General features: G+C 47.2%; 2 protein-coding genes across 10 annotated transcripts in view; one reads left to right on the top strand and one right to left on the bottom strand.

The window, feature by feature from the left end:
- The window catches only part of LOC111076368 (mitochondrial basic amino acids transporter), a 211,525-nt gene that overhangs the window by 174,810 nt on the left and 12,069 nt on the right, over window positions 1-24,646 (top strand). The window lies entirely within an intron of this gene.
- LOC111076370 lies at window positions 3,266-6,355 on the bottom strand. 2 transcript variants are annotated; one of them, XM_022370129.2, is made up of 2 exons: window positions 6,150-6,355; window positions 3,266-5,896 (listed from the first exon to the last, which is right to left on the bottom strand). In XM_022370129.2, exon 2 carries the CDS (start codon window positions 5,177-5,179, stop codon window positions 3,275-3,277), a length of 1,905 nt encoding a protein of 634 aa, XP_022225821.2. In that variant the 5' UTR covers window positions 5,180-5,896; window positions 6,150-6,355; the 3' UTR covers window positions 3,266-3,274. The 2 variants fall into 2 exon arrangements, with proteins under 2 accessions (XP_022225821.2, XP_022225822.2); XM_022370130.2 differs by having other exon boundaries at window positions 3,266-5,747.

The following is a 24,646-nucleotide window of genomic DNA, read 5'->3' as shown; positions in this document are numbered from 1 at the left end:
AGGCATTAGAACACGGATAATGATTACAACAAACAATGATAATGTCTATCTGTATTTTTGAATTGTATTTTGTAGTTTTTATTAGGATTTTGACGTGCAATGACTGCACTATTAAGCGGCCTAATCGACAAAAAGCCGGAAACCAGGCAGAAACGTAGCCCTCATTCAGCCCAATTGACCAAGGGGCGCTGCCGCATGTAGCAGAACGTAGGCGTACAGGTCGCGTCAAGCAGAAAAGATAGAGGTAAATTTTAGATTACGGCCTTATGCTCTTAATATCGCAAACAAAAAATTTGTCACAAAATGTACATGCAGAAACTATTTGGTGGTTGGACTTTTGTTTTATACCCGTACCCGAAGAGTGAAGGGGTACACTATATATGAAATTTGTGGTCAAAGTGGATGTGTGCACAGAAGAAAACGATTCCAACCCCATAAAGTATATATATTCTTGATCAGAATTAATAGGCGAGTCGATATAGCCATGTCTGTCAGTCCGTCCGTCTGCCCGTCTCGGTGAGCGCCTAGATCTCAGAGACTATAAAAGCTAGAGCAACCAAATTTTGTTTCCAAGCTCGTGTAATATCACACTGTTACAAGTGTATTTCGCACTCCGTTCCGCATCCACAATGGACGAAAACCACAATTTTGAAGATACAAGAAAACAAAAATCGCAATATCGTAGAGGGTGAATACACTATTATATTTCCGAACAAGGAAATTAATTTTCTATTGTTACACCAGTCCCTTCCAGCGCTGCAGCCGCAACTCATTCTCTCTCTCACTCGCACATACTTTTCCCTGTGCAGTGTGCGCGCGCACTTTGGAGGAGTAAATGTAGAATCTACAGTGTGGATGTAGATTACAGATGTAGCAAAAAAGTATAAACTGATAAAACATTTAAAAATTCTACAGAAATAATAAGCTCATATACATATGTATGTAAGTTGTTATTTAGGTATAGTTTTATTGATATTATATTGCGGTGCACAGGTAATAGTAAGAAAAGTTGGGCTTCGGTAACTGTCTGATATCGGCTGATTTCTGCTGCTGCTGTTCAACGCTACGTCCGTCTGCTTCGGTTGTCTTCTTTCTACTCCTTCTGCTGATCTTCTTCTCTGCTGTTGTTTCTCGTTCTCTTTTGCTGCTGTTACTGCTGTTACTGCTGTTCATCTACTGTTACCGCTGCTGCTCTGCTGTCACTGCTGTTAACCAATGCTCCTTCAGTGAGCCGACTTGCTCACTCCCTGTTACATTCGGTCATCCTGATTAGTCATCAGTCCCTGATGACCATGCGTCCTCGTTTTCTACCGAAAATCTCCATAGTTTCATATTATCGTTGCTCGTGGTCGTATTATTTGGTCCTTCGACGTCTGCTGCTTTTCGAACATTATAGCGTCCGCCTCGTTTCACGTTGGTTATTTCGTATGGTCCTAAGAATTCGCTAGCTATCTTCCAGCTGTGAATTGTGTTCTGCGTATGGCCACGAGATCTCCGACTTTGTAACCGTACTCGCATTTCCGCTTTTTATCGAATTGTTCCTTGTATCTGTTCTGGGCCTGCTGAATGTTTTCTTTTGCTTCTTGTCGCATCTTCTGTCTTTCGTCGTCAAAATGATCAACCATCTCCTTTTCTATTAGCTGAAGTATATCGCTATCTGGTCCACAACGCATTTTTACACCGATCATTAGCTCAAATGGACAACGCTTTGTAGATCCATGAACAGTGCTATTGATAGCCCTCTGAACTCGGGGTACGAACTTATACCATTTTCCAGGTTCCTCCGACGACAGTTTTGAAATAATGCTCAGAATGGATCGGTTTACGCGTTCAATTTGTCCATTGCCTCTTGGCACCCCTGTGGTGCCCCATACGTGTTCGATGTTCTCTTCCTTCACAAACTCCTCAAAACTAGAAGACGTAAATGCTGCTCCACGATCGCTTACAATCCGAGCCGGATTTCCAAAGATATCAGACCATTCCCTTAACTTCTTGAGAACTTCGTCTGCGCCTGTTGTTCTCGTGGGATACATCCATACGAACTTGCTGAAGCTATCCACCATCGCGAAGATGTACTTGTACTGCTTTGAAGTAGCGTCCATCGGCCCCAGGTGATCCACATGTAGAGTATGAAGCGGCTCTGATCCCTTGTCGATTTGATGCAAAAACCCTTCTTTTTTGCCCAGCTTTTTGATGTAAATTATGCATTTCATACAGTTCCCTATGATCTGCAGTACTTTTCCTTCCATATGTGGGATCCAATAGCTCTGCTGTACGGCATGCAGTGTTTTTTGGGCGGCGAAGTGTCCTGCGTTGTGAGCCTCGGTTATTATTTCCCTCTCTAGTGATTTCGGTATCGCCAGCAAATCCGTTCCTTTCACAACCTTGTACACAAGACCAGCCTTCAATTTAAAGTTGTCATATGGCTTACTCTTGAGAATTTCGGAAACTGCTTTGATCATCGTGTCCTCCTGTTGGGCATTCTTAATTCTTGCTGTGACCTCCGACGTTACCATCATCACATCAATTGGGTATCGGCTCAGGCAATCCACATGCTTCATACATTCTCCTGCTCTGTGTTCCACTTCGAAATCATAGTCCTGCAGGTACAGAACCCATTGGGCTTCCTCACGCGGAACGTCCTTCTTGCTTAACGTTTGCTTAAAGGCGACGCAATCAGTTACGAGCTTAAAGTTGGTTCCAAGTATGTACTGGCGAAATTTTTTGCATGCGAGAAAAATAGCTTTGGCTTCGTGTATATAGCTATGCTGTCGTGCTTCAGACTCTGACGTTTTCTTACTCCAGAATAAGATCGGATGCAATTGTCCTTCGTGCCACTGTAACAGTGCGGCTGCGAACCCGTCCTTCGACGCATCAGTATGTATCTCGGTTTTTGCATTCCTGCGAGTCTTAACACCGGCTCGTTCACCAATGCTTCCTTTAGTATGGCGACCGCCTGCTGCTCCTCCAGACCTATTTTGAAATGGACATCTTTTCGCAGCAGATTCGTTAATGGTTTTTCGATTAGTGAATAGTTTTTTATAAATTTACGGAAAAACCCAGTTAATCCTAAAAAGGACTGCACAGACTTTATGTTTTGCGGCATCGGAAACTTTCTGATGACTTTGGTTTTCTCCAGTCCAGGCTTGATTTCTCCTCCTCCAACTTGATGGCCCAAGAATGTAATGGTGGACTGCAGGAATCTGCACTTCTTCCACTTCATCTTCAGTCCGTATTCAGCTGCTGCATCAAAAACCTTCTTTAGCTTTCCCAGTCATTCGTCTGCGGTTTCGGCGTGTATAACGATATCGTCCGTGTACAAGTCTAGAATGTTTTCATTTATGAGGTTTTGAAATACATAGCCAATAAAACGGATGAAAACTGCTGGCGAATTGCAAAAACCGAAAGGCGCGCGGTTGAACTCATAGAGGCCTTGCTTCGTTATGAACGCCGTATACTTCTTGCTGCCTTCTTCCACAGGAACGTGAAAGAATCCATTTTCCAGGTCCATGATGGTGAACATTTTCGCATTTTCCAGTTTCTCTAGCACATCTTCAACGATTGGAACGGGGAAACAATCTTTCAAGACCATCTTATTCAACTGACGATAGTCCACGCAGACCCGGTTGCTCCCATCTTTTTTCTTGACGATTACTGTCCGACTGGCAAAATTCGATGATGAGCGTCGTATTGGCTCGTTGGCCCATTCATCGACCTGCTGCTTAACGACATCGGCTTCGCTAATGGCCACTCGACTTGGCGCATGTCGAAACGGTGCTATGTTCTCATCCGGCACGATCTTCAGCATGATCGGGCACACGGCAGTCTGCTTCTTTTCGTTAAACTCCTGAATCATCGATTGGACGGCATCTCTGTACTGCGAAGGGACGTCTATATCAGTTTTTGCTTCAACCACATTGTAAATACTTATCTGTTTGGTGTCCACAGTTTCCTCCCCTGACAGGGGAGAAAACTGATAACCTCCCGGCGTTGACATCATTGTGAATCTGGATATGAAGTCGTGTCCCAGCAGCAATTCGCATCCGACGGCATTATCGGCCACAACAAGGAACTTGTGTGCCAGACACATTCCGTCGATCTCTACTTCTGCCATGAACTGCCCAGCGGAGCGTGTGATGTTGTTTCCCAGTCTTCTTAAAGTTGACGAGCTTGGTTGCAGAATTACGCCACTCATTTTCCCGAACACAGACATTTTTAAAATGGAAACATCTGCCCCGGTGTCTATGAGCCCCTTTACTTGCACATTGTTGATTTTGAGAGACTTCAGGCGTTTTTCCTCGTATACCACGTTTACGGCAGCCGCACTCGGGCAGACTTTCGACATGTGTCCAGTCTGATTGCATCGGAAACACTTCAATGCAGCTCGGCAATCCCTGCGTAGATGGTCCTGGGATCCACAATTATAGCAGTGCTGTTTTCTCATATAGTTGTTGTGATTTTGCCTCTTTTCGAACGGCTGTGCGTCTTTCTTCTTCAGCATCAAACCCTCATCGGCCGACAGCGTTCTTTCGTATATTTCGTACTTCTCTTTCAGCTGCTTGTATGAAGTGCATCCATACAAGGTGTACTTGTAATCCGTTTTTAACTTCAATCCGTCGACAATGTATCGAATTACCGATTCCGGGTCTGTTGTCCCATGCGAAGCAATGCGTTTCATCTGCAGTATATATTCGTGAAAACTTTCATTGTTAGTTTTCACTCGTACCGACAACTGATTGTGAATTTCGGCACTGCATAAACGATCACTCTTAAACTCCTGTATAAGTTCCTGACGTAACTGGCCGTACTCATACACTGCTATGGACTCGAGGAAAAGAGCGGCCGTACATGTCATTTTTGCTCGAGCTTGTACGTATTTTTGCTTGTCGTTAAGTCCATATGCCTCTGCGTTTAGTTCGAAGTTGTTGAACCACTGCTGTACCGACATATTTTCTCCACTGAATTCGGGAATAATTTTGGCAAAATTTTCCACTACCAGCCTTGCATCATTTTTCTTGTCAATTTCATCAGCACTAATTTTCATTGAAAGAAGTTGTACCAGCTGTTGTAGCGTCTGTGTGTTTTCTTCTATGACTGCTGCACTCCTCGTTTCATTGTCTGTGTTTTGGCGGTAGTTCCCGCATGCCCCTGATCCACTTGGGCCTTCGTCTTGCTGCATATTCTTGGCTGTTGGTGCGCTTTTATTTTGCGTTATAATTCTACTGCGCAATACTTTTTCGGGCTGCCTGCTTGGAACAACGTTTTTTTCACAATTCTGCTTTTCACTCACTCGCTGTCTAGCTGTCTCGCTTCTTCTGCTGGCGGCTTCTGAGACTTGCGGCGCAAAGCTTATCTTCTGTCTCGCTTTATCTTCTTGTGAGACATACGGTATACAAATTTTCACTTTTCGCTGGCAATACGCGACCGGTTGAGCCCCCAAATGTAAGTTGTTATTTAGGTATAGTTTTATTGATATTATATTGCGGTGCACAGGTAATAGTAAGAAAAGTTGGGCTTCGGTAACTGTCTGATATCGGCTGATTTCTGCTGCTGCTGTTCAACGCTACGTCCGTCTGCTTCGGTTGTCTTCTTTCTACTCCTTCTGCTGATCTTCCTCTCTGCTGTTGTTTCTCGTTCTCTTTTGCTGCTGTTACTGCTTTTACTGCTGTTCATCTACTGTTACCGCTGCTGCTCTGCTGTCACTGCTGTTAACCAATGCTCCTTCAGTGGGCCGACTTGCTCACTCCCTGTTACATGTATATACTGACTGAGTACGGGTATAATAGTAGAGTCGCGCCAACAGAAGTGACTTAAAACGTTGCTCCTCGTTTTTAATTGAATTTTGGAGTATCATTTTTGCCCATAGATTTTACATTTTGTAAACATAACCATGTAGCTTTTTAATGAAATGTCAAAATTCGAACACATATTTATGAGTTTTGAAGTTTCGTTAAAAGCTGTTTATTTGGCATAGCGACATATCTCCGATCGGATTTTTGCGTCATATCTCCGCGCGGAAATGTATGGGCGGAGATATGTCGCGCGGACTTATGTCGTTACCCCGTTTATTTTGTAGTTATGGGAAGTTGCATGGGTTGGTAAATGTATATATCGCGGTTTTTCTCCTCCTTGTTAAAAAAAAATCTTACCTTTCTCCTTTTTTTATCAGGATAATGGCGATGAAGTATCAACATTGGAAATCAGTAGGCACTTTCACACTCTGAGATTGTTTTATCTTTAACCTAGCGTTTTGGTCAGATAAAAAATAAAAAATGTTGGCCGTATTTTGCGATATTAACCGCGAAATAGAAATTTTATAACCCGTGCAACTTCTCATAAGCAGAAAAAAAATCTTTAATAAAACTTAGGAACTATGTGGGCAAATTTTGACATTTTATTCAAACGAATTCATGATTATGTTTGATACAGTTTGGGCAAAAATGAAAATTTGAAATTCAATTAAAAAATAACCATGCCCGACCGTCAAATAGTTTCTGCACGTAAATTCTTGACAAGTCGCAGTCATTAAATGTTTTTTTTTTTTGCGATTTTAGCGAGGTCTGTTTTCGAACATTTACCATGATAGATGTTAGGCTAATGTGAGTATTCCCGGAAAATAAGAACTAAACGTAACTCAAAAGATATGCATGCATTTAAATTATCTTCAAATAATATTGCTAATTACGTTAAAGTTATGTTCGTATTACAAAATTAAGAAGAGACGGGGAATTATAATCCATGCATAAGAAAATGTACGGTTCATGCAAAGAATAGTTTGTACTACAAAGCGGAATGAACTAGTAAGGTTTATTAAACACAAGAATGCATTTTAACCCTTGCGTCCCTGTTGAGGCCGCCTTAAGAAAAAGGGTAAAAAAGGGTAGAATTGCTAACAAAGTGGCCTCGAATTATTAAGAATTTACGTGCTATTTGGAAATGGTAATTTTTTAATTGAACTTCAAATTTTCGTATTTGCCCATACAAAATGTAAATAAATGTTAAAACAACACATTTATTTATTGTTTTTTTTCAACCGTCAAACGTTAACTTTTTCAGACGTATTTTTGTATCGCTCTGCCGTGAAAAAGCTGTAAGGGTATGCATGGGTACTAGTGCTTGTGCAGCCCATGAATATCATCCAATCGTGTAATAAAGAATAATAGAAATAATAGAACAAAATGTCAACGAATAAGAGCATCAGCTCGGTAAAGAGCACAATCACTGTAACCAGTAGAACACAGGCGCACTACGCGAGTGGCCCGGCTACTAATGCTGCGCTGCTGAATCCGCGGCGAAAGCTTCCATCTTTTCCTGACGGCGCTTGTGCATCCAGCCGGTGCTGAACCCTGGGTTGTTAAATTGTGCCTGGTGTTTTTCCTTCTGTTGCTTTGATTTAGCTGTCAGTGTGTTTTGTGACATAATCTAATAAATTGTGTTAAAGTGGAAAATGGCGGTTTTACCGTCGAAAAAACATTGCAACAGTACGGCGACATCGTATTTTAAGTAGAACTGCGCATTGGTCGTAAACTATATCAATCTCGCGATTTTAGTGTTTTTTTTGATTAAGTAGTGCTCAGATTTAGTTGTCAGTGTGTTGCGTGACATAATCTCGATTTCATATCTTTTTTTGTGTTTGTTACGTTTGTTTGCCCCCTTCCGCCACCTCAAAGGACGATAATCTGTGTCAGGCACAGAGCACAAAACGCAGAGAATGACCAGATGGCCGAATCGGATGTCGTTCAACCCGGACATCGTCCGCGACAGCACATTCCACCACAACAGCAGAGATTCGAATGTAAACACATTCGAATCAACATCCGGCGATGACCTAAGCCAGCAGTCTCCGGTGTCGAAACACTATGTACACTTTATGTACATTATATACTAAGCTTTCATCCCTATAAGTAGGGAAAAGATGAAATAAAAACTTCAGTAATTCTCTGCACGAAAATGAGAGCAGTCGTCTTTATTATTGTTTATAGGTGCATATTAATTAATGAAGAAAAGGCTCATCTGAAATTGGTTGATAAACCCTCCGAAAATCATATTTTACCGTTTGGAACGTTACTCCAGCCGTTTCTCCTTAAAATTTGATGTAGAATACTTAAAACGACGCTTAATTATACAAGTCGAATTCATGCTTGCATTTCAAACAGAAGTGAGGAGTGAGAGATTTTTTGGTGATTTTTTGGTCAGAGTCTGGGCCCATGAGCTTGGTAGCCCCTTAAGCTCAAGGGCTCCGGTGCGCCGCACCGTCTTGCACGTACGTAGCTACGCCACGTCTGACGTGGGTGCCGCTACATATTTGACAATATCAAAGAAATTGACCGATAACGCCAACAAGTACTGTAATGTCCTATCTCAGGCTGAGGTATGCATCAGTCTGTACAGGGTCCTGAATTACAAGCTATTTAAAATTCACGAGGACTTTATCGGGAAAACCAGGAACTTTGCCAACAACTGAAATAGAAATCACAACACTTTTTGGTTCTTTTAATTTTAATGGATGTCTTTATTCTTCCGTATTATTATTCTAACCGGTTATGTTATGTTTGATTATTTGACGACGCGTATGGTGGTTTGACTGCCCTCCTACGATGGCTGGTGGACTGCCTCCGATGATGGCTGGTGGACTGCCTCCGACGATGGCTGGTGGACTGCCTCCGACGATGGCTGGTGGACTGCCTTTTTATAGATCGGCCGGCCTTCCATGAATGTCTTATAGATATCTTATTTCTACTCCAGACCGTGGGAAGGGTTCTTACATAAATATCTATGGCCGAGTTATAGTCTGCGCGTGAAGACGGGCTGATCGGTAACAGAAGGTTACCTAATCATTAGCCCTGCAGTGAGTGTACAATATTCCCGGTAAGGAAAGTCGGAGACTGCTGACTGGCTTGCGCATGTGGCGGGTTTTGCCCGGTAATCGAGAGTTACCTAATCAATCGCCTCCCAACAGGTGTCCCCGGTAAGGTGATCGATATGCACCGGTACCGTGGGAAAGGAATGTAACTTTAGGGAAATTTGAGGTTTTACTTAGTGTTTATTTATATAACCATACATGTAGAGATATTTTCAACTTAAAGACAGGTGTTCCTGTGTTGTGACGAACCATGGTTCGTTACACCCCCCCCCCCTTTCTTCCGGTAGGAGGTGGTGTTGTAGGGCGCCGCATTTAATCGTAGCGGCGCCTTTTCCTGCTGGGGCCGGGACTTGTACCTTCCTCCTCCGACTCGCATGTCCCAAATTGTTTGCGGTATAACCCGCAGTACCTCTTCGCACTCTGTCCTGGGGGATGGAGTACATCCACCGCGGTTAGGTGGATCCTGGTCACTCTGAGTCCCCAGGACGTACGAGTATAGTTATATATAGTGATAGGTCCGGTGGGAAGACGTCACCAGATAGGTCCCAGAGATGTTTTGTTGAGCGCCGGTCTCCTCCAGAATGGTTATTTGGGCGTCGTTAATGATGGCAGTCCCATGGTCCACGTGGCTGATTGCCTCTAGGTGACCTAGCGACAGACCCCGCCACCATCAGCTGGGCGCAGGTTGTCCCTTGATGCTCCCGGCAGGATGTCGCGCCGACAGTGGCTTCGCAGTTGTACTTTATCAGGAACGTGAGTAGGTCGCAGCTCTGAAAGACGCTCACTTTTGATACACCTAAAAGTTCCACCAAGCTGATGTTTGTGAGATGTTGGGCCTCAAATTCTTGGATGTCGGCGCCGTCTAGTAGGGATGGGGTGATTATATGTATCCGTGCCAACGTTAGTCCGAGGATGAGGTTTTCCAGATCGGTGATAATAATCCTATTTTTAGAAAGGATTATCTCCACCAGTTGGTTCCTCTCGGCGTCGTCGGATTTGCTTATGGTGTTCATATAATGCGTCAGTTCATTTAGCCGTCCCTGGATCTTGGTATTGATTTCCATCTGATTGGCCTCTGCTTCCACCAATTGGCCTTGTTTAAAGCGCACTTGCTCCCAATCGTTAAAGTCAGGCGTGCCGACTATGACTTTAAGGGCCGTCGCAAGCAGATTGATGCTTCGTCTTTCCCGATGGTGGATTTTCAGGGTAGCTATCAAGTTGCGAATGTGGCCTAAGTCTGTGGTGATTACCTCGGTCATCCGGTTAACGGCGAATAGTTCGGTGGCCTGCTCCGTCTGAACCACATACTCCTCGTAAGATGTTATGTTTGTTGTGTGGCGCAGGTATCCGTAGCTATCCCAGATGACGGCTTCTCCATCCACGAGGGGAATGTAGTCGGCGTTCGTATAGTCGTGTAACTTGAATAGTGCCTGGGCCGTCGTGATCATGGTGAAAAGGATCACTGTAGTGTCCATCCTGTGAAGGTGTTGATGGGCGCGTTGAATTAGCGGTGGGTGTCTCGCATAATAACTTTCACTCAAATTAAGAAGCGAACTGATTTAGTAAGTGGAGAACTCAGCTATATATAGCGTTTTCCCTTTCTTGATAGGGCCGTTGCGGCCGTACATAGCCGCTTTTCTTCGATCCGGGCTCAGGTTTCGTCTTAGCGGGTTGAGCGACACTTTTCCAGGTTATTGGTGGTATTCCGCTGCGGGGGGTGATCGCCGTTCGATGTCACGTGTGCTGAGTCCTCGGGTTTTTCTGTCTGTCGGCCGCGCGTGTGCTGAGGTTGATATTTATTTTTCTCTGTCTTGTCTTGTGAGGTCCTATTTCAGGCTGAGGTAAGCTTCAGTCTGTCCAGGGTCCGCTACAAGAAAATTTGTAGTTTGTAGGTGACTTCAGGTGTCGGGCTGGCTGGCAAAAGAATGTAGTAGGCAGCGAGAAATGATGAGGCGACGATTTTGTTTGTTGGTTTAGTTTTTATTCAGTATTCTTTATTCTTTTCATTCACTTTCTTCATTCACTTAAATTCTGCTACTTCAACTCGTATCGAATGGTGCGCTGATGGACTGCGTAGTGCAGTGTCTTGGGTGTGTGACTGTGGGACTGCCTTGTGCAGTGTCTTGTGTTTGTGACTGAGGGAATGCGTAGTACAGTGTCTTGGGTGTGTGACTGAGGGACTGCCTTGTGCAGTGTCTTGTGTTTGGGCTGATGGACTGCCTGTATCTTGTATTCGGGCTGATGGACTGCCTAGTGCAGTGTCTTGTGTTCGGGCTGATGGACTGCCTAGTCTTTCGGCCGATCTTTTTCCACTCTCCGCCTTTGTCTGGACGTTGATATGCAATGACTGCACCATCAAGTGGCCCATGCGACACCAAGCCGAAGCCTGTTACGCGCGGAACCCAGGCAGAAACGCGATCTTGGCCCTTTTATGCAGCTGGCGATCGCACCTGAGACCTGGAAATAATTGCTTATTGCTAACTTATGATTATTGGTGACAATAATTGTGGGGCGTGGTAAGTGGGTCGAAGCTTGGTGCTTCGTTGACAATTGTTAGTGGGGCAGTGTGTTTTTGCTGAGGCTGCATCCCGGAAGGTGCGGGCTGCAGTTGGAAATTGGGTTTTTGCTACCTCCGCATCGCGAAGGTGATATCTGTGATTCGAGGCCGAGTGGTTGCGAAATATCGCCAAGAAGTGGGTGACCGAGAATTTCGTGCTGTGTTTTCGCTGATCGAGAGTTCTTAATTTTAGTAACTGCGTGCGTTGCTTAAGACTATTTTATTTCTGGGGTGCTGACACACCGCTATTTGTGGAGAATATCAGTTAGATTATTGTCTCCCGCCAGCGTGGATGCGCTGACCCTTCGCCGTTTGTGACGAGCCATGGCTAGAACCATGGTTCGTTACACCCCCCGCTTTCTTTCGGGTGGGTGATGGAGAGATTAATGGCGTCGCTTGGCGGGTGCTGAGGTTCGCCTTTTTCCTGTCCTTTGGCTGGTGCCGAGTCTCCGGATTCGTCGCTTTTAATCTCGTCACTTTAGCGTGGCGTCGGTAACGTTATATTTTCTACTGCTGCTGTGATCGTGGCTTTTCTGCTGTTCTGGGTGCTTTGTAGTTGGTGTCTGCTTGGTGGGTCGATTATCCCATATGACGATGGTTTTCTCGGCGGTTTTCTTCGGTCGTTCTTTGTCCAGGCATTCTTGAATCGGCGGTGCTATATCGGGTGGCCAAGGATCCGTCGGTAGTTCTAGGTCGTCTTCGGTGGGTTCGGTGGCTCCGGGGTCAAACGTTTGATTCGGGTCTTTCGGTAGGATCTGTCTGTCGAATGTAAATGCTTGGATCTGCGGGGCCAAGTCCGGCGGCCACGGCTCCGGGACTGGTTCGGGCTCATTTTCGGTTGGATCGGCGGCTTCGGAGTCAAATGGCTGGCTGGGGTCTTCGGGTAAGAGGGTTGTATCGAAGGCGCTGTGCGTTTCGATCCTCCGTTGGTAGTCGCTTATGTGGGCAACGAGGGGTGTGGTGTCGACCATGGGTAGATATGTTTCACATGAACAGGTGAGTCTCGGTGATTCCTCTTGTTTTGGACCAACAGCTGGTACGGGCGACGAAGATCTCGGACCTGGCTCTAGGCATGGCTCGGTGCATGGCGCTAGCAGTCAAGTCGGTACGCGGAAGGTACTCCATTGTGTTGGCGAGGATCGGTGTGGCGTCGGCCGTGGGTACGACAGGGCGGCGGTCGGTGCATCGTGGGGGTATCGTCCTGGTTTCCGGGCCCGCGTTGATGGGCTCTGTGGATATCAGTTCAATTATGGGCCCCGACCAGCGTGGGGTTAGCGTGGCTGTTTCCCGTGTTGCTGGGCTGTCGGATGGTGGTTGCCGTTGTCCTTTTTCGATGCTGATGGTCGGTTTTGAGGGTGTCCGTGCGTTCAATTCTTCCGTTGATTCTGTGCGTGCTTGCTCTGTTGCTTGTCTTGGACCTGGGCTTCCTGTGTCGAGCGCTGGGTTCAAGTGTGTTTGTCTCGTGTGTGAGATCCCCGTAGTTTGTTTGGGGTATGTGTCCCCTGGGGTTGGCCTAGGACTCGGTTGCTCCGTAGTGACCGTGGGACTCGTTTTCCCGATTGCTTGGTTGCGGTTTGCTGGTGTTGACCTTGGATTCGTGTTCTCCGTAGTGTTCCGTTGCTTCGGATTCGTTGCGATTGGTTTGGGTGTCAAGTGCTGCGTTGCGTTATTCGGTGCCGTGTGCGTTGTGGTAGGTCGTGGACGTAGGTTCTTTGCGATTTGTTGGGGTTTCTGGCATCGGGGTTCGGCGTCTTGTACGTGGATGGTAGTAAGCACGGGTTCAGTGGGCATGGGGTGACGGTCTCGTAGCTGTAGCAGCGTGGATCCGCATTGGATCGTCGTTTCGGTGGCACCTAGGAAGTCCATGCCGACAATAACTTGTTTCAACATGTTTGGCAGGACCAGGAGCGGGATTTGAACCTCTCGTTGATCCAGCTTGATGTGCGCCAGTAGAACTTGTGAGATCTCTCTGACCGCGCCATCGGCCAGGCGTATGCGGACGCATGCATCTTGCAGGTTGGTGTTGTTGTCTAGTTGTCGGGCGAGGTTTGCGCTGATGAAGCTTCTGGATGCCCCGGTGTCGATTGTGGCTTCCGTTGCGTGTCCTCCTATGGTCACCATCGCCACTATCCGGCCGTTGCTTACGTGTAGAGAGTTATTTAGTCGCGGGTTGGAGGAGGCGTCGTTCCCGGCTGATCCCGTGTCAGTTGGGGACGCATGTCGTTTCCCGACGTGTTTTGGCGGCAGCAATTTACGGTCCGTGTGCCGCGTTTGCCACATTCCCAGCAGAATAGGATGGAGGGATTATGGCAGTCGTATGCCGCATGCCCTGCTTCACCACACCGGCGACAGGCTGCGCGTGGGTTGATGATGGGGGTCGTGATCATGTGATGGGCTACTTCGGGATTCGCCGTACTGTTTGGATGAGCTGGTGGTCTCCCTGGTGTGTCTGTCGATTCCCAATGGGGACTCAGAAATGGCGGCTGGTGCGAGTCGCAATTCCTCTGCTCTGAAGCCGGCCTTGCGTATCTTGGAGTGTTCCGCGGGGGTGCGAAAGTGGTCGGGATGGTCCGCTCTTGGATGCTCTCGAACTCGGTGGCCAACATTGTGAGCTGTGCTAAGCTTTGTAGTTCGTGTCGCCGCACGTACATCTGGTATGCTGGCAGGGCGTTATCGTAGATCCTGTTCAGTTCCTTGGCTGCGTCGTACCTGGCGTGGTGCATGAGTAGCCGTATCTCGATGAGGTAATCCTTGAACAATTCTCCTACCGCTTGCTTGCGGGCTCGGATCTGGTCTTCCGATTGTTCAAAATACCGTGGCGGCAAGAAGAAAGTCAAGAATTGTTGGCGGAAATATGCCCATGAGCTGCCTTGTAGTTGGCTGGTGCGGTACCAGCGACTGGCCCGATCGGTGAGAAGCTCTGTCATGGCCCGAGGTAGCTGATTTGTGTCCACCCCATATGAGAGCGCACGTTCTTCGAGTAGTTCCAGAAATGTAAGTGGGTCGTCCTGTCCGTCGAACCTGATTCCCCATTTCCGAATCTGTTCCGCGATGTGGGCGGTGTGGCTGTGGTGGCGTCCATCTATGGAAGAGTCCATGGCTGGCACGATCCTCTGTGTGGGCGAGCGGCTGGTCTCCGTAACTGGAGGTCTGGGCAGATCGGCTGGCGTTACAATGCGTGGTGGGCAGGGTGTGCTGTATTCGGCCGCTGTGGGGACTTGTAACCCGGCTTTTGGGTCGGTTTTCCGCTGGTCAGACGGCCCAGGAGTGGTGGGCATGGGCGACTTGGAGCGTCCTGCTGGTCTGGCGTATTGCCGTTCGAGGTCTGCCAGTCGAACCCAGGCATCCTGCGAGAGTGTTCCGGCGACTAGTGCGGCGAACCTCTTTCGTCGTTCCTCGACTGTTCGTTCGTTGCCGAATCCGAATTCCTCGGCCAGGGCTTCCAGCTCATCCCGCCGGAGTTTGTAGATCCAGCCGGTGGTGACTCCTGGATTGGTATGGTGTCCCCCCGGGTAAAATTCGTTGACCGGCTCCGTGGGCTTCCATGATGTGTTTCTGCGGTTAGTAGCACTGACTTACGTGTTGTTTGTGATATTTCTGCTTGCGACCGGCTGTTGCGAGGGTGCCGGTTTTTAGTGTTGGACGAGTATTGGTCCTTGCTAGCCCAGTTTTCTTCCAGTGGCCGTGGGTCTTTACTCTACAAAGCTCCGTATTAAGGTGTTAGTCTCTTTAAAGTCACCAAAAAGTCCCTGCTCGGGCGCCATTTGTGAGGTCCTATTTGAGGCTGAGCTAAGCTTCAGTCTGTCCAGGGTCCGCTACAAGACAATTTGTAGTTGTAGGTGACTTCAGGTGTCGGGCTGGCTCGTAAAAGAATGTAGTAGGCAGCGAGAAATGATGAGGCGTCGATTTTGTTTGTTGGTTTAGTTTTTATTCAGTATTCTTCATTCTTTTCATTCACTTTCTTCATTCACTTCTTCATTCTGCTACTTCAACTCGTATCGAATGGTGCGCTGATGGACTGCGTAGTGCAGTGTCTTGGGTGTGTGACTGAGGGACTGCCTTGTGCAGTGTCTTGTGTTTGTGACTGAGGGACTGCGTAGTACAGTGTCTTGGGTGTGTGACTGAGGGACTGAACTGCGTGCGTTGCTTAAGACTATTTTATTTCTGGGGTGCTGACACACCGCTATTTGTGGAGAAAATCAGTAAGATTATTGTCTCCCGCCAGCGTGGATGCGCTGACCCTTCGCCGTTTGTGACGAGCCATGGCTAGAACCATGGTTCGTTACAGTCGTTACTGTGGATTTTGGTGGCGCATGTGCTGAGTTTTCATTTCTTTGGGTGTTGAACTCGTCATTTGAGAGCGTTCGTTACTTCCGTTGTAGTGGCGGTTGGTTACGTCTTCTGAGCCCGCGGGTTTTTGGTCATTGGCTGCGCGTGTGCTGCGTTCTCGTCTTTAGGTTCGTTGGCTTTGGCTGGTCAGCTGCCAATATATGGAAACCAAAGTCGGGGCTAGGGGGATTGCGGGGGGTAAGTGGTAGTATTTGCTTCGTCGGTTGTATCCCTGTCCTCGTGGAATTCTTTCAAGTCGTTGATGTTAGCAACCTTCGATTTTCGGCTGCCCGGCTGCTGTAGTTTGACAATGTTCGGTGATGCAAAACCTTTGACTCGGTATGGTCCATCGTATTTTGGTGCCAGCTTAGCGGCAAATCCGTCGGCCGCGTTGGAGAGGTGGTGTTGTCGTAGAAGTACTAGGGATCCAATAGTGGGGCGCCATTGCCGGCGGCGGAGGTTGTAATGCCTTCCTTGTTCCTGGCTCGCCCTCTGGATGTTATTTCTGACTATTGTGAATACTTCGCTGAGTTTAGTTGCCTTGCCGAGAGCGGTCTCTTGGGGGCTTCCGGTGCCTGCCGTGACTTCGTCATAGAGGGCTCCAGGCAAACGGGGCTCTCTTCCATGCAGTAGGAAAGCTGGGCTGAATCCCGTTGTCTCCGAGACGCTGGAATTTACTGCGAGTGATATTTCCGGTAGAAGCTCGTCCCAGGTATTTTGACGATCCCCTACGAATTGGGCAATCAATCGGTCAAGACCGTCCGATTTGCCCTTTCCGTTGGATTTTCCTGGGGGCAGTACGGTGCGGTATGTTGCAGTTCTACTCCTGCTGTCTGTAGAAAGGACCGAAACGATCGGCTTGTGAATTGCGTGCCGTTGTCGCACACAAAGCGTTTGGGTATGCCGAAATGGCTCAGGATTTGTTCTCGAAAAGCCAGTTCCAGGGTAGCGGTGGTGGCCTTTTTGAGTGGTACCAATTCGACCCATTTCGTGAAAGTGTCAAAGAAGACGAGCAGCATCGTGTTTCCCTTCTTTGATCGAGGTAGTGGTCCAACGAAGTCAGCGCATAGTGTAGCGAACGGCTCTTCGGCTTTGCGAGTGAGCATCTGGCCCACCGGCTTGCGTTGTTGAGCTTTGAACTTCTGGCAGCTTACGCAGCCACGGACATATTTCCTCACGTCTCGGTAGAAGCCTGGCCAATAGTACCGTTGGGATATTCGGGTGATGGTTTTCCTGACCCCTAGGTGGCCGGCTGTGGGTTGGTCGTGGCATTCGTGAAGTATTCTGGCTCGTTGATCTTTTGCTACGCAGAGTTTCCATGCTATATGGTCGTCGTCGTCAGCGCCATGGCCCATGCAACTACGTTCCGCTTTGCCCGCTCGATAATGCACGTCATATTGGTATTGCTGAAGTTCGAGGGCCCATCTCGCCACTCTACCGTATGGGCTGTCAAGCGTATTTAGTCATTTTAGCGCGAGATGATCGGTGATTACATCGAATCGGTACCCTTCCAGGTAGCAGCGTAGTTTTCGAATGGCCCAAATGACCGCCAGGCACTCCTTGTCGTTAGCGGAGTAGTTTTCTTCCGCCTGGTTCAGCCGTCGGCTGACATATGCTATGACTCGTTCTTTGCCTTCGATTTCTTGGGTGACCATACTTCGGACCATACCCATGGTTGGTTCTTCTTGAGTAAGCTAGACATCGGTTGGACGACCGTCGCGAAGTTTGGTACAAATCTTCGGTACCAGGACGCCATCCCGATGCATTAACGAAGCTCTTTTAGTTTGGTGGGCGGCCGGAGTTCTTTGACGGCGGCAATTTTGTCGGGGTCGGTGTGGATTCCCTCATTGCTGATCATATGGCCGAGATACTTGATTTGGGTTTGAAAGAACGCGCATTTTTCCGCATTTATCCTTAAGTTCGCTTTCCGGAGTCGGGAAAAAACCACTTTCAAGTTGCGTAGATGTTCGTTGAAATCTCGTCCCACGATGAAAATGTCATCTAGTTACGCGAATGCACATGGCTCCATGTCTGTACCAATCACAGTGTCGAGAGCCCGCTGAAATGTTGCCGGTGCCGAGTGCAGTCCAAAGGGCATCACCTTCCATTGGTAGAGGCCCCGGCCCGGTACGGTGAAAGCTGTTGCTTCTCTACTTCCGTCGGCCATGGGGATCTGCCAGTATCCGTTTTTCAGGTCGAGGGTGGTGATGAAGCGCGCGTTTTTTAACCGTTCCAAAATATAGTTGATCCTCGGCAGCGGGTATGCCTCGGGGATGGAATGCGTGTTGAGTTGCCGGTAGTCCACATGCGCCATTTCCCATTCTTTTTACGAACGAGTACAATTGGGGCGCTGTGGGGGCTCCGGGAGGGCTCGATGAGGCCTTCCGAAATCAATTGGTCCACTTGTTCATCAATTATTTGCATCATGCTGGGTTCTTAGGATAGTACCGCTGTTTTATGGGCCGGTTATCCCTCATGACAATAGTGTGCTTGGCGATGTCCGACGTCCCGTGGAGGCCATCAAATTTTGGTAGCTCCTCATCTAGAAATGCTTGGATCTGCGGGGCTAAATCTGGCGGCCACGACTGGTTCAGGCTAATGTTCTGTTGGGTCGGCGGCTTCGGAGTCAAGTGGTTGGCGTGGGTCAAGAGGGTTGTATCGAAGGCGCTGGGCGGTTCGATCCTCCGTTGGTAGTTGCTTATGTGGGCGACGATGGGTGTGGTGTCGACCATGGGTATGATGTTTTGGTACTCCGGGTGTAGTACTCGTGTTATACCACAGCCAGACTGGTACGTGAACAGGTGAGTCGCGATGACGCCTCTGGTATCACAAACAACGACTTGTATGGGCGACGAAGATCTCGGACATGGCTCTAGGCATGGCTCGGTGCATGACGCTAAAAATCATGTCAGTACGCGGAAGGTACCCAAATATGTTGGCGAAGATCTGGGTTGCGTCGGCCATGCGTACGACAGGACTGCGGCCGGCGTATCGTGGGGTCATCGTCCTGGTTTCCGAGCCCGGGCTGAGGAGCTCTGTGGATATCAGTTCAATTATGAGCCCCGACCAGTGTGGGGTCAGCGTAGCTGTTTCCCTTGTTTATAGGCTTCTGCTGTTGTCTTGGTTTAGAGCTAATTGTCGTCTCTGTGTTCACTTTCTTCTTTGAGGAGATGGTACTTACATGCTCTGTTGCTGGTCTTGGATCTGGGCTTCCTGTGCCGAGTGCCGGGTTCCAGTGCGTTAGTGCTTGTCTCCTGTGTGAGATTTTCGTACTTTCTTTGGGTATGTGTCCCCTGTGGTTGGCCTAGGACGCGGTTGCTCCGTAGTGATCGTGGGACTCGTTTTCCCGGTTTCTTGTTTGTTGTTTCATGGTGTTGGCTTCGGATTCGTGTTCTTCGTTGTGGGCCGGCTCTTTGCCTTTGCTGGCGGTGGGCTGAGTCTCGTGTTCTTTGTGGCAATATTGTTTGTTGTATTCGTTGGGGTAGGTCGTGGTCGTGTGTTTGCTGTGGTTGGTATGGGTCACCCATAATGGGTGTCATGTTTGCGCCGCCATGTGCAAAAATCGTTGGGATAGGTTGCGGACGTATAACGGCTGCCGTTGGCTTCGGTTTCTGTTGTCGGGGTTCATTGTTTTGGTCGGAACGGTGTGGATAGGTGGTGTGTGGCACTGATCTCGTAATTGTAGAAGTGTGGTACCGCACTGGATCGTTGTTTCAATGGCGCATAGGAAGTCCATGCCGACGATAACTTGATCCAACATGTTTGGTAGGACAAGGAGGGGTATTTGAACTTCTCTTTGATCCAGTCTGATGTGCGCCAGTAGAATCTGGGTGATCTCTCTGACCGAGCCGTCGGCCAGGCGTATGCGGACGCATGCATCTTGTAGGTTGGTGTTGTTGTCTAGTTGTCGGGCGAGGTTTGCACTGATAAAGCTTCGGGATGCCCCTGTGTCGACGGTGGCTTCCGTTGCCTGTCCTCCTATGGTTACCATTGCCACTATCCGGTTCTCGTTCATGTGTAGCGGGGTTTTTATTCGTGGGTCGGGGTAGACGTCGTTCCCGGCTGATCCCGTGTCAGTCGAGGACGCGAGTCGTTTCCCGATGTGTTCTGGCGACAGCAATCGATGGTCCGGGTGCCGCGCTTGCCACATTCCCAGCAGAATAGGATCGAGGGATTTTGACATTCGTATGCCGCATGCCCTGCTTCACCACACCGGCAACAGGCTGCGCGTGGGTTGGCGATGGGGGTCGTTTTCATGCGATGTGCTACCTCGGGCTTTGTCGTACTCACTGGGTTGGATGGCTGTCTCCTTGGTGAGTCTGCCGAGTCCCAATGAGGCTTCCGAAGTGGTGTCCGATTGGAGTCGCCCCTACTCTGCTCTGTAGGCGGCCGTGCGTATCTGGGCTTGTCTCACGGGGGTGCGAGAGTGGTCGGGATAGTCCGCTTTTGAATACTCTTAAACTCCGTGGCCAGCAGTGTTAGCTGTGACAAGTCTTGCAGTTCGTGGCGGCGCACGTACATCTGGTATGCTGGGAGGGCGTTGTCGTAGATCCTGTTTAGCTCCTTGGCAGCGTCGTACCCGGCGTGGTGCATAAGTAGACGTATCTCGATGAGGAAATCTTTGAACAGTTCCCCAGCCACTTGCTTGCGGGCTCGGATCCGGTCTTCCAATTGTTCAAAATACCGTGGTGGCAAGAAGAACGTTAAGAATTAATGGCGGAAATTTTCCCATGAGGAACTTTGTAGGCGGCTGGTGCGGAACTAACGGCTGGCCCGGTCTGTGAGAAGTTCGGCCATGGCCCTCGGCAGCTGGTTTGTGTCCACCCCATACGAGAGCGCGCGTTCTTTGAGCAGCTCGATGAATGATAGAGGATCATCTTGGCCGTCAAACTGGATCCCACTTTCCCACTCCCCACTTTCGGATGCGTTCCGCCATTGATGCAGCGTGGTTGTAGTGGTGCCCTTCCATGGGTCGGTCGATCGCTGGCAAGACTCTCGGTACGGGCGCTGGCTGAGTCTCTTTAGCTACAGGCCTTGGAAACGGGGCTACAGAAGTACGGTGTTCGGTGGCTGCGGGGACGTGGAATCCGGTCTTGGGATCTATTTGGCGAGTGTCGGATGGTCCAGGAGTAGTGAGCAGTGGTGACTTGGAGCGTGAGGCTGGCTTGGCATAGTGCCTCTCGAACTCTCCTAAGCGAACCCAGGAGTCTTGCGCGAGTGGCCCGGCGACTAGTGCGGCGTTACTTGTAAGGATCTATCTCAGGATGGGATATGCATCAGGGTTCTGAATTACAAGATAATTTATAATTCACGAGGACTTTATTGGGAAAAATGGGGACTTTGCCAGCAACTGAAATAAAATGGTTAGCGAAATCACAACACTTTTGGTGTCTCGAATTTTAATGAGTGTTGTTGTACCTGTGGAATGTTAACTGTATTATCCGGCTCGAGAGACGCTGGATTGGCTATCCGTCACACTTCCTTTGATTGTCCATTCCGTTGCGCATTTGCGTGTTTATTTCAGATTTCTTTTACAATTTTCCAACTTAAAATATATTTATTTTTCTTCCGCGTGTTCTTCTTCTTCTTTTTTTCTTAAGTGATCTTACACACCCATCGATATTCAGTTATCGCCATAAACTATCGGTTACAAAATATTTATTACATAAAGTAAAATATCGATTGTGAGACTAAACTAAAATAATAACTTTTTCAACCATGGGTGTCTGTTTTTTCCGTCTTATTATGCTTCCGGGTTATGTTGACCGATTGACCGCGACGTGTATTGTAGTTTTTGATGAGCGACTCTCTGCTAGACCGCCATTGCTGATGGACTGCCTCGTCTCCACGCCAGGCAGTGCCTTTTATGGCCCTAGATTTTCCCACCAATGTCGTACAGATATCATATTTATATTTCGGAATATTGGAATATTGGTTCTTACATAAATATCATTTGCCGAATTATAGCCTGCGCGTGCAGACGGGCTGATCGGTAACAGAAGATTACCTAATCATTAGCCCGGCAGTCAGTGTCCAATAAAAAATAAGGGAAGTCGGAGACTGCTGACTGGCTCGTGCATGTAAGTGGATAACAGACGGTTACCTAAGGCAATCGCCTCCCAACAAGTGTCCAATGTCCCAGGTAAGGTGATCGGTGTGCACCGATACCGTGGGAAAGGAATTTCGTTGGCACTTCGTAAATATATATTTAGGAATATTTATTTATTTAATATTATTTAAGGTACTTATTGCGTAAGCCCCCTTGTGCCGGTCTCCTGTCTTTTGGCATGTTTATGTGATCCATGGTTCGTTACAAGTTGGGAAATCGCAATGGATCGCGTTTACGACGTGCGGTTTCACTATGGTTGTAACGACTTCAGCAAGAGCGGCCTTGTGTGTAAAGTGTACGGTATGACAAAACTTCTCTCTCTTCCCCTAGGACTATCTGGTTCCAAAAAAATTGACGGGATGTTTTTGTGCCATTGCTTATCACAATAAACCCGAGGTATTCGACGCTTTCTTTATAGAACTTTTTATGTGCTACTCACATGATTGCCTCATATACGCTTTTCAATACCCATTCGATATGTTTCACATGGTCGTCAAGGGTCTTAGAAAAAAGAGTTACGTCATCGACGTAGACGTACCATGTTTTGCCGTTCTGTTCGTGGAAAACATCATATATTCAACGTCTGGATAAATTTCGCCTTTATGACTGCGTCGACATCAACTACGTTAGTATGGTGGACGTCGTTGCACTTGTGGAACTTGATGGCCTCAGATGGAACCATCTTTCAGGCACAACGTTGCCCCTACATGCGTTAGCAAGTTGTTTGCGCCGATTATCGACAGCAGACACTTTTCGCTTATCTTATTCGTCCCGCTGACCGAATGCACCGGTAACGGTGCTTCAACCGGGATAACGGATAACCGGGAACAAAGCAAACGAAGAAGGGTTGTACATTTGGTACCTGATCGCGATCCCGATTCCCAATGGGCAGTTGAGCTCGCAACCTTCCAAAAGGTATTTTTTGTTCATTTTTTCCATATTTTAGGTTTGGTTTACGAATTTTAGCTCTAAAGTCTCTCCATAGATTTAAATGAACAATACCTTAAACGACGCCAAATTAATGCACCTATACACAAAAAAATAGAGGACACAAGATATAATTTTTTTTCGACTTTTCCTGAGTTTTTAAAGTCAAAATTTCGTAAAAAATACCGCACAAAAATCATCATTTTTGCATTTCAATGCTTTATATTTCCCAGACGGTAAACTGTAATCACAAAGTGTTTGAGCTTAATTTTAATTAATTTAATTATCTTTTCAAAATAGCAAAGTTCTTTACAACCAGACGTAAGATACTAGAGCTATGTGAAAAAAACAAGCGCTACCTCTGAAAAAAGCTTTAAAAAAAATACTAGACTTCAAAAATTCTTCAAAAAAAAGTTCTGCCATAGAAAAAAAACCATAATTCTTTAAAAAATTTTAAATCCACATATCTATCAGAAAAAGTCGGTTTGGATCCTTGAGGAAAAAAAAAGTTCGATTTTGTCGAGTAGTGTTGTTAGCCCCTGCTACTTTCGCCCAAGGACTGGCAGCACTGACTTTCCCCTAAATAATCGCGTCAATTTTTTCATCGATCTACCCGTCAGCCTCTATTTCTGCTACTGCCTCAGCGGCAGTCTCATTATATGTAGTCCGAATGGTCTGTCTGAATTTGGACGAAGAAGTGTCCACTTCCATGGGCTCAGGTGCCTGGCCCTGAACTCTCGGTTGTTGGTTGAAGCCACTTTGCTAGAACGCTGTGATCTGCCATGTAGCGGCAGCGCTGCCTGGCGCCAATCGACATAGTCCTATCTAATATCAATTAAAAAATGAGAAGGAACGTGTGAGTCGCTTCTGGGGACGCGACTCTACTTATACCCGTACTTAGTCAGTATATACATTTTTGAGCTTATCAGGGGTGTCACAGAAATCACTACTGAAATGGAAAACCACGCAGTGGATTTCCACTTAAAAATTTCCGCCGTGCCACAGAATTCCGAGCGATTTCATTGTTCTTAGCATTGTCACTAACCAAATTCGAACTAAGGCTAGGGTTTACAAGATTCAATTCTAATAGGGTTCATTTTGCAGTTTTATTGATTTTATCATATCAAAACCATTGGTTTTTTTTCGTTTTTTCTTTTATGATATAAAATAATTGATTGTTCAAAAGCTGTACTTTTATAATTTTAATGCAAAGTCAAACAAAACAGTGCACACGGCAACTCTAGCAGTTGTCTGGCAACTCTCCGTGCATGGCAGCAATCAGCTGTTAAAAAACAGACATATGAATTTTGCGGAAATAATAATATAAAAGATTTTACCGAGACTGTTGGCCATCGAAGAACTACGGAGGCAACATATTAGAATACAAACCTTGCAGCGCAGGCTTCTCAGATGCGCATCGTACTCGTTTTCGCGTGCAGACGATACGTATGTGGTTTTTATACCCGTACTCAAAAAAGAGTTAATGGGTATATTGTATTTGTGGTAAAAGTGGATGTGAGCAACGCAGAGGGGGAAACGTTTTCGACCCCATAAAGTATATATATTCTTGATCAGAATCAATAGCCGAGTCGATATAGCCATGTCCGTCCGTCCGTCCGTCTTTCCATCCGTCCGTCTATCCGTCTCAATGAGCACTTAGATCTCAGAGACTATAAAAGCTAGGGCAACCAAATTTGGTTTCCAGGCTCATGTGATATCACACTGCTTCAAGTGTATTTCAAAATTTCGCCGCGCCCCCTTCCGCCACCTTAAAGGACGAAAATCTGTGGCATGCACAAATTTAAAAATACGATAGAACTTAAAATCGTAGTATCGAAGAGAATGACCATATCTTGCACAT

This window comes from Drosophila obscura, unplaced genomic scaffold, assembly GCF_018151105.1.
Source record: "Drosophila obscura isolate BZ-5 IFL unplaced genomic scaffold, ASM1815110v1 contig_139, whole genome shotgun sequence".
Taxonomy (NCBI): Eukaryota; Metazoa; Arthropoda; class Insecta; order Diptera; family Drosophilidae; genus Drosophila; species Drosophila obscura.
Note: the sequence above shows the minus strand (reverse complement) of the source record. Positions and strands in the feature narration are given on the sequence as shown.

Coding starts and splice junctions, on each gene's coding strand:
- LOC111076370 (XM_022370129.2), bottom strand. CDS start 5,179: ATGCAGCAAGACGAAGGCCCAAGTGGATCAGGGGCATGCGGGAACTAC.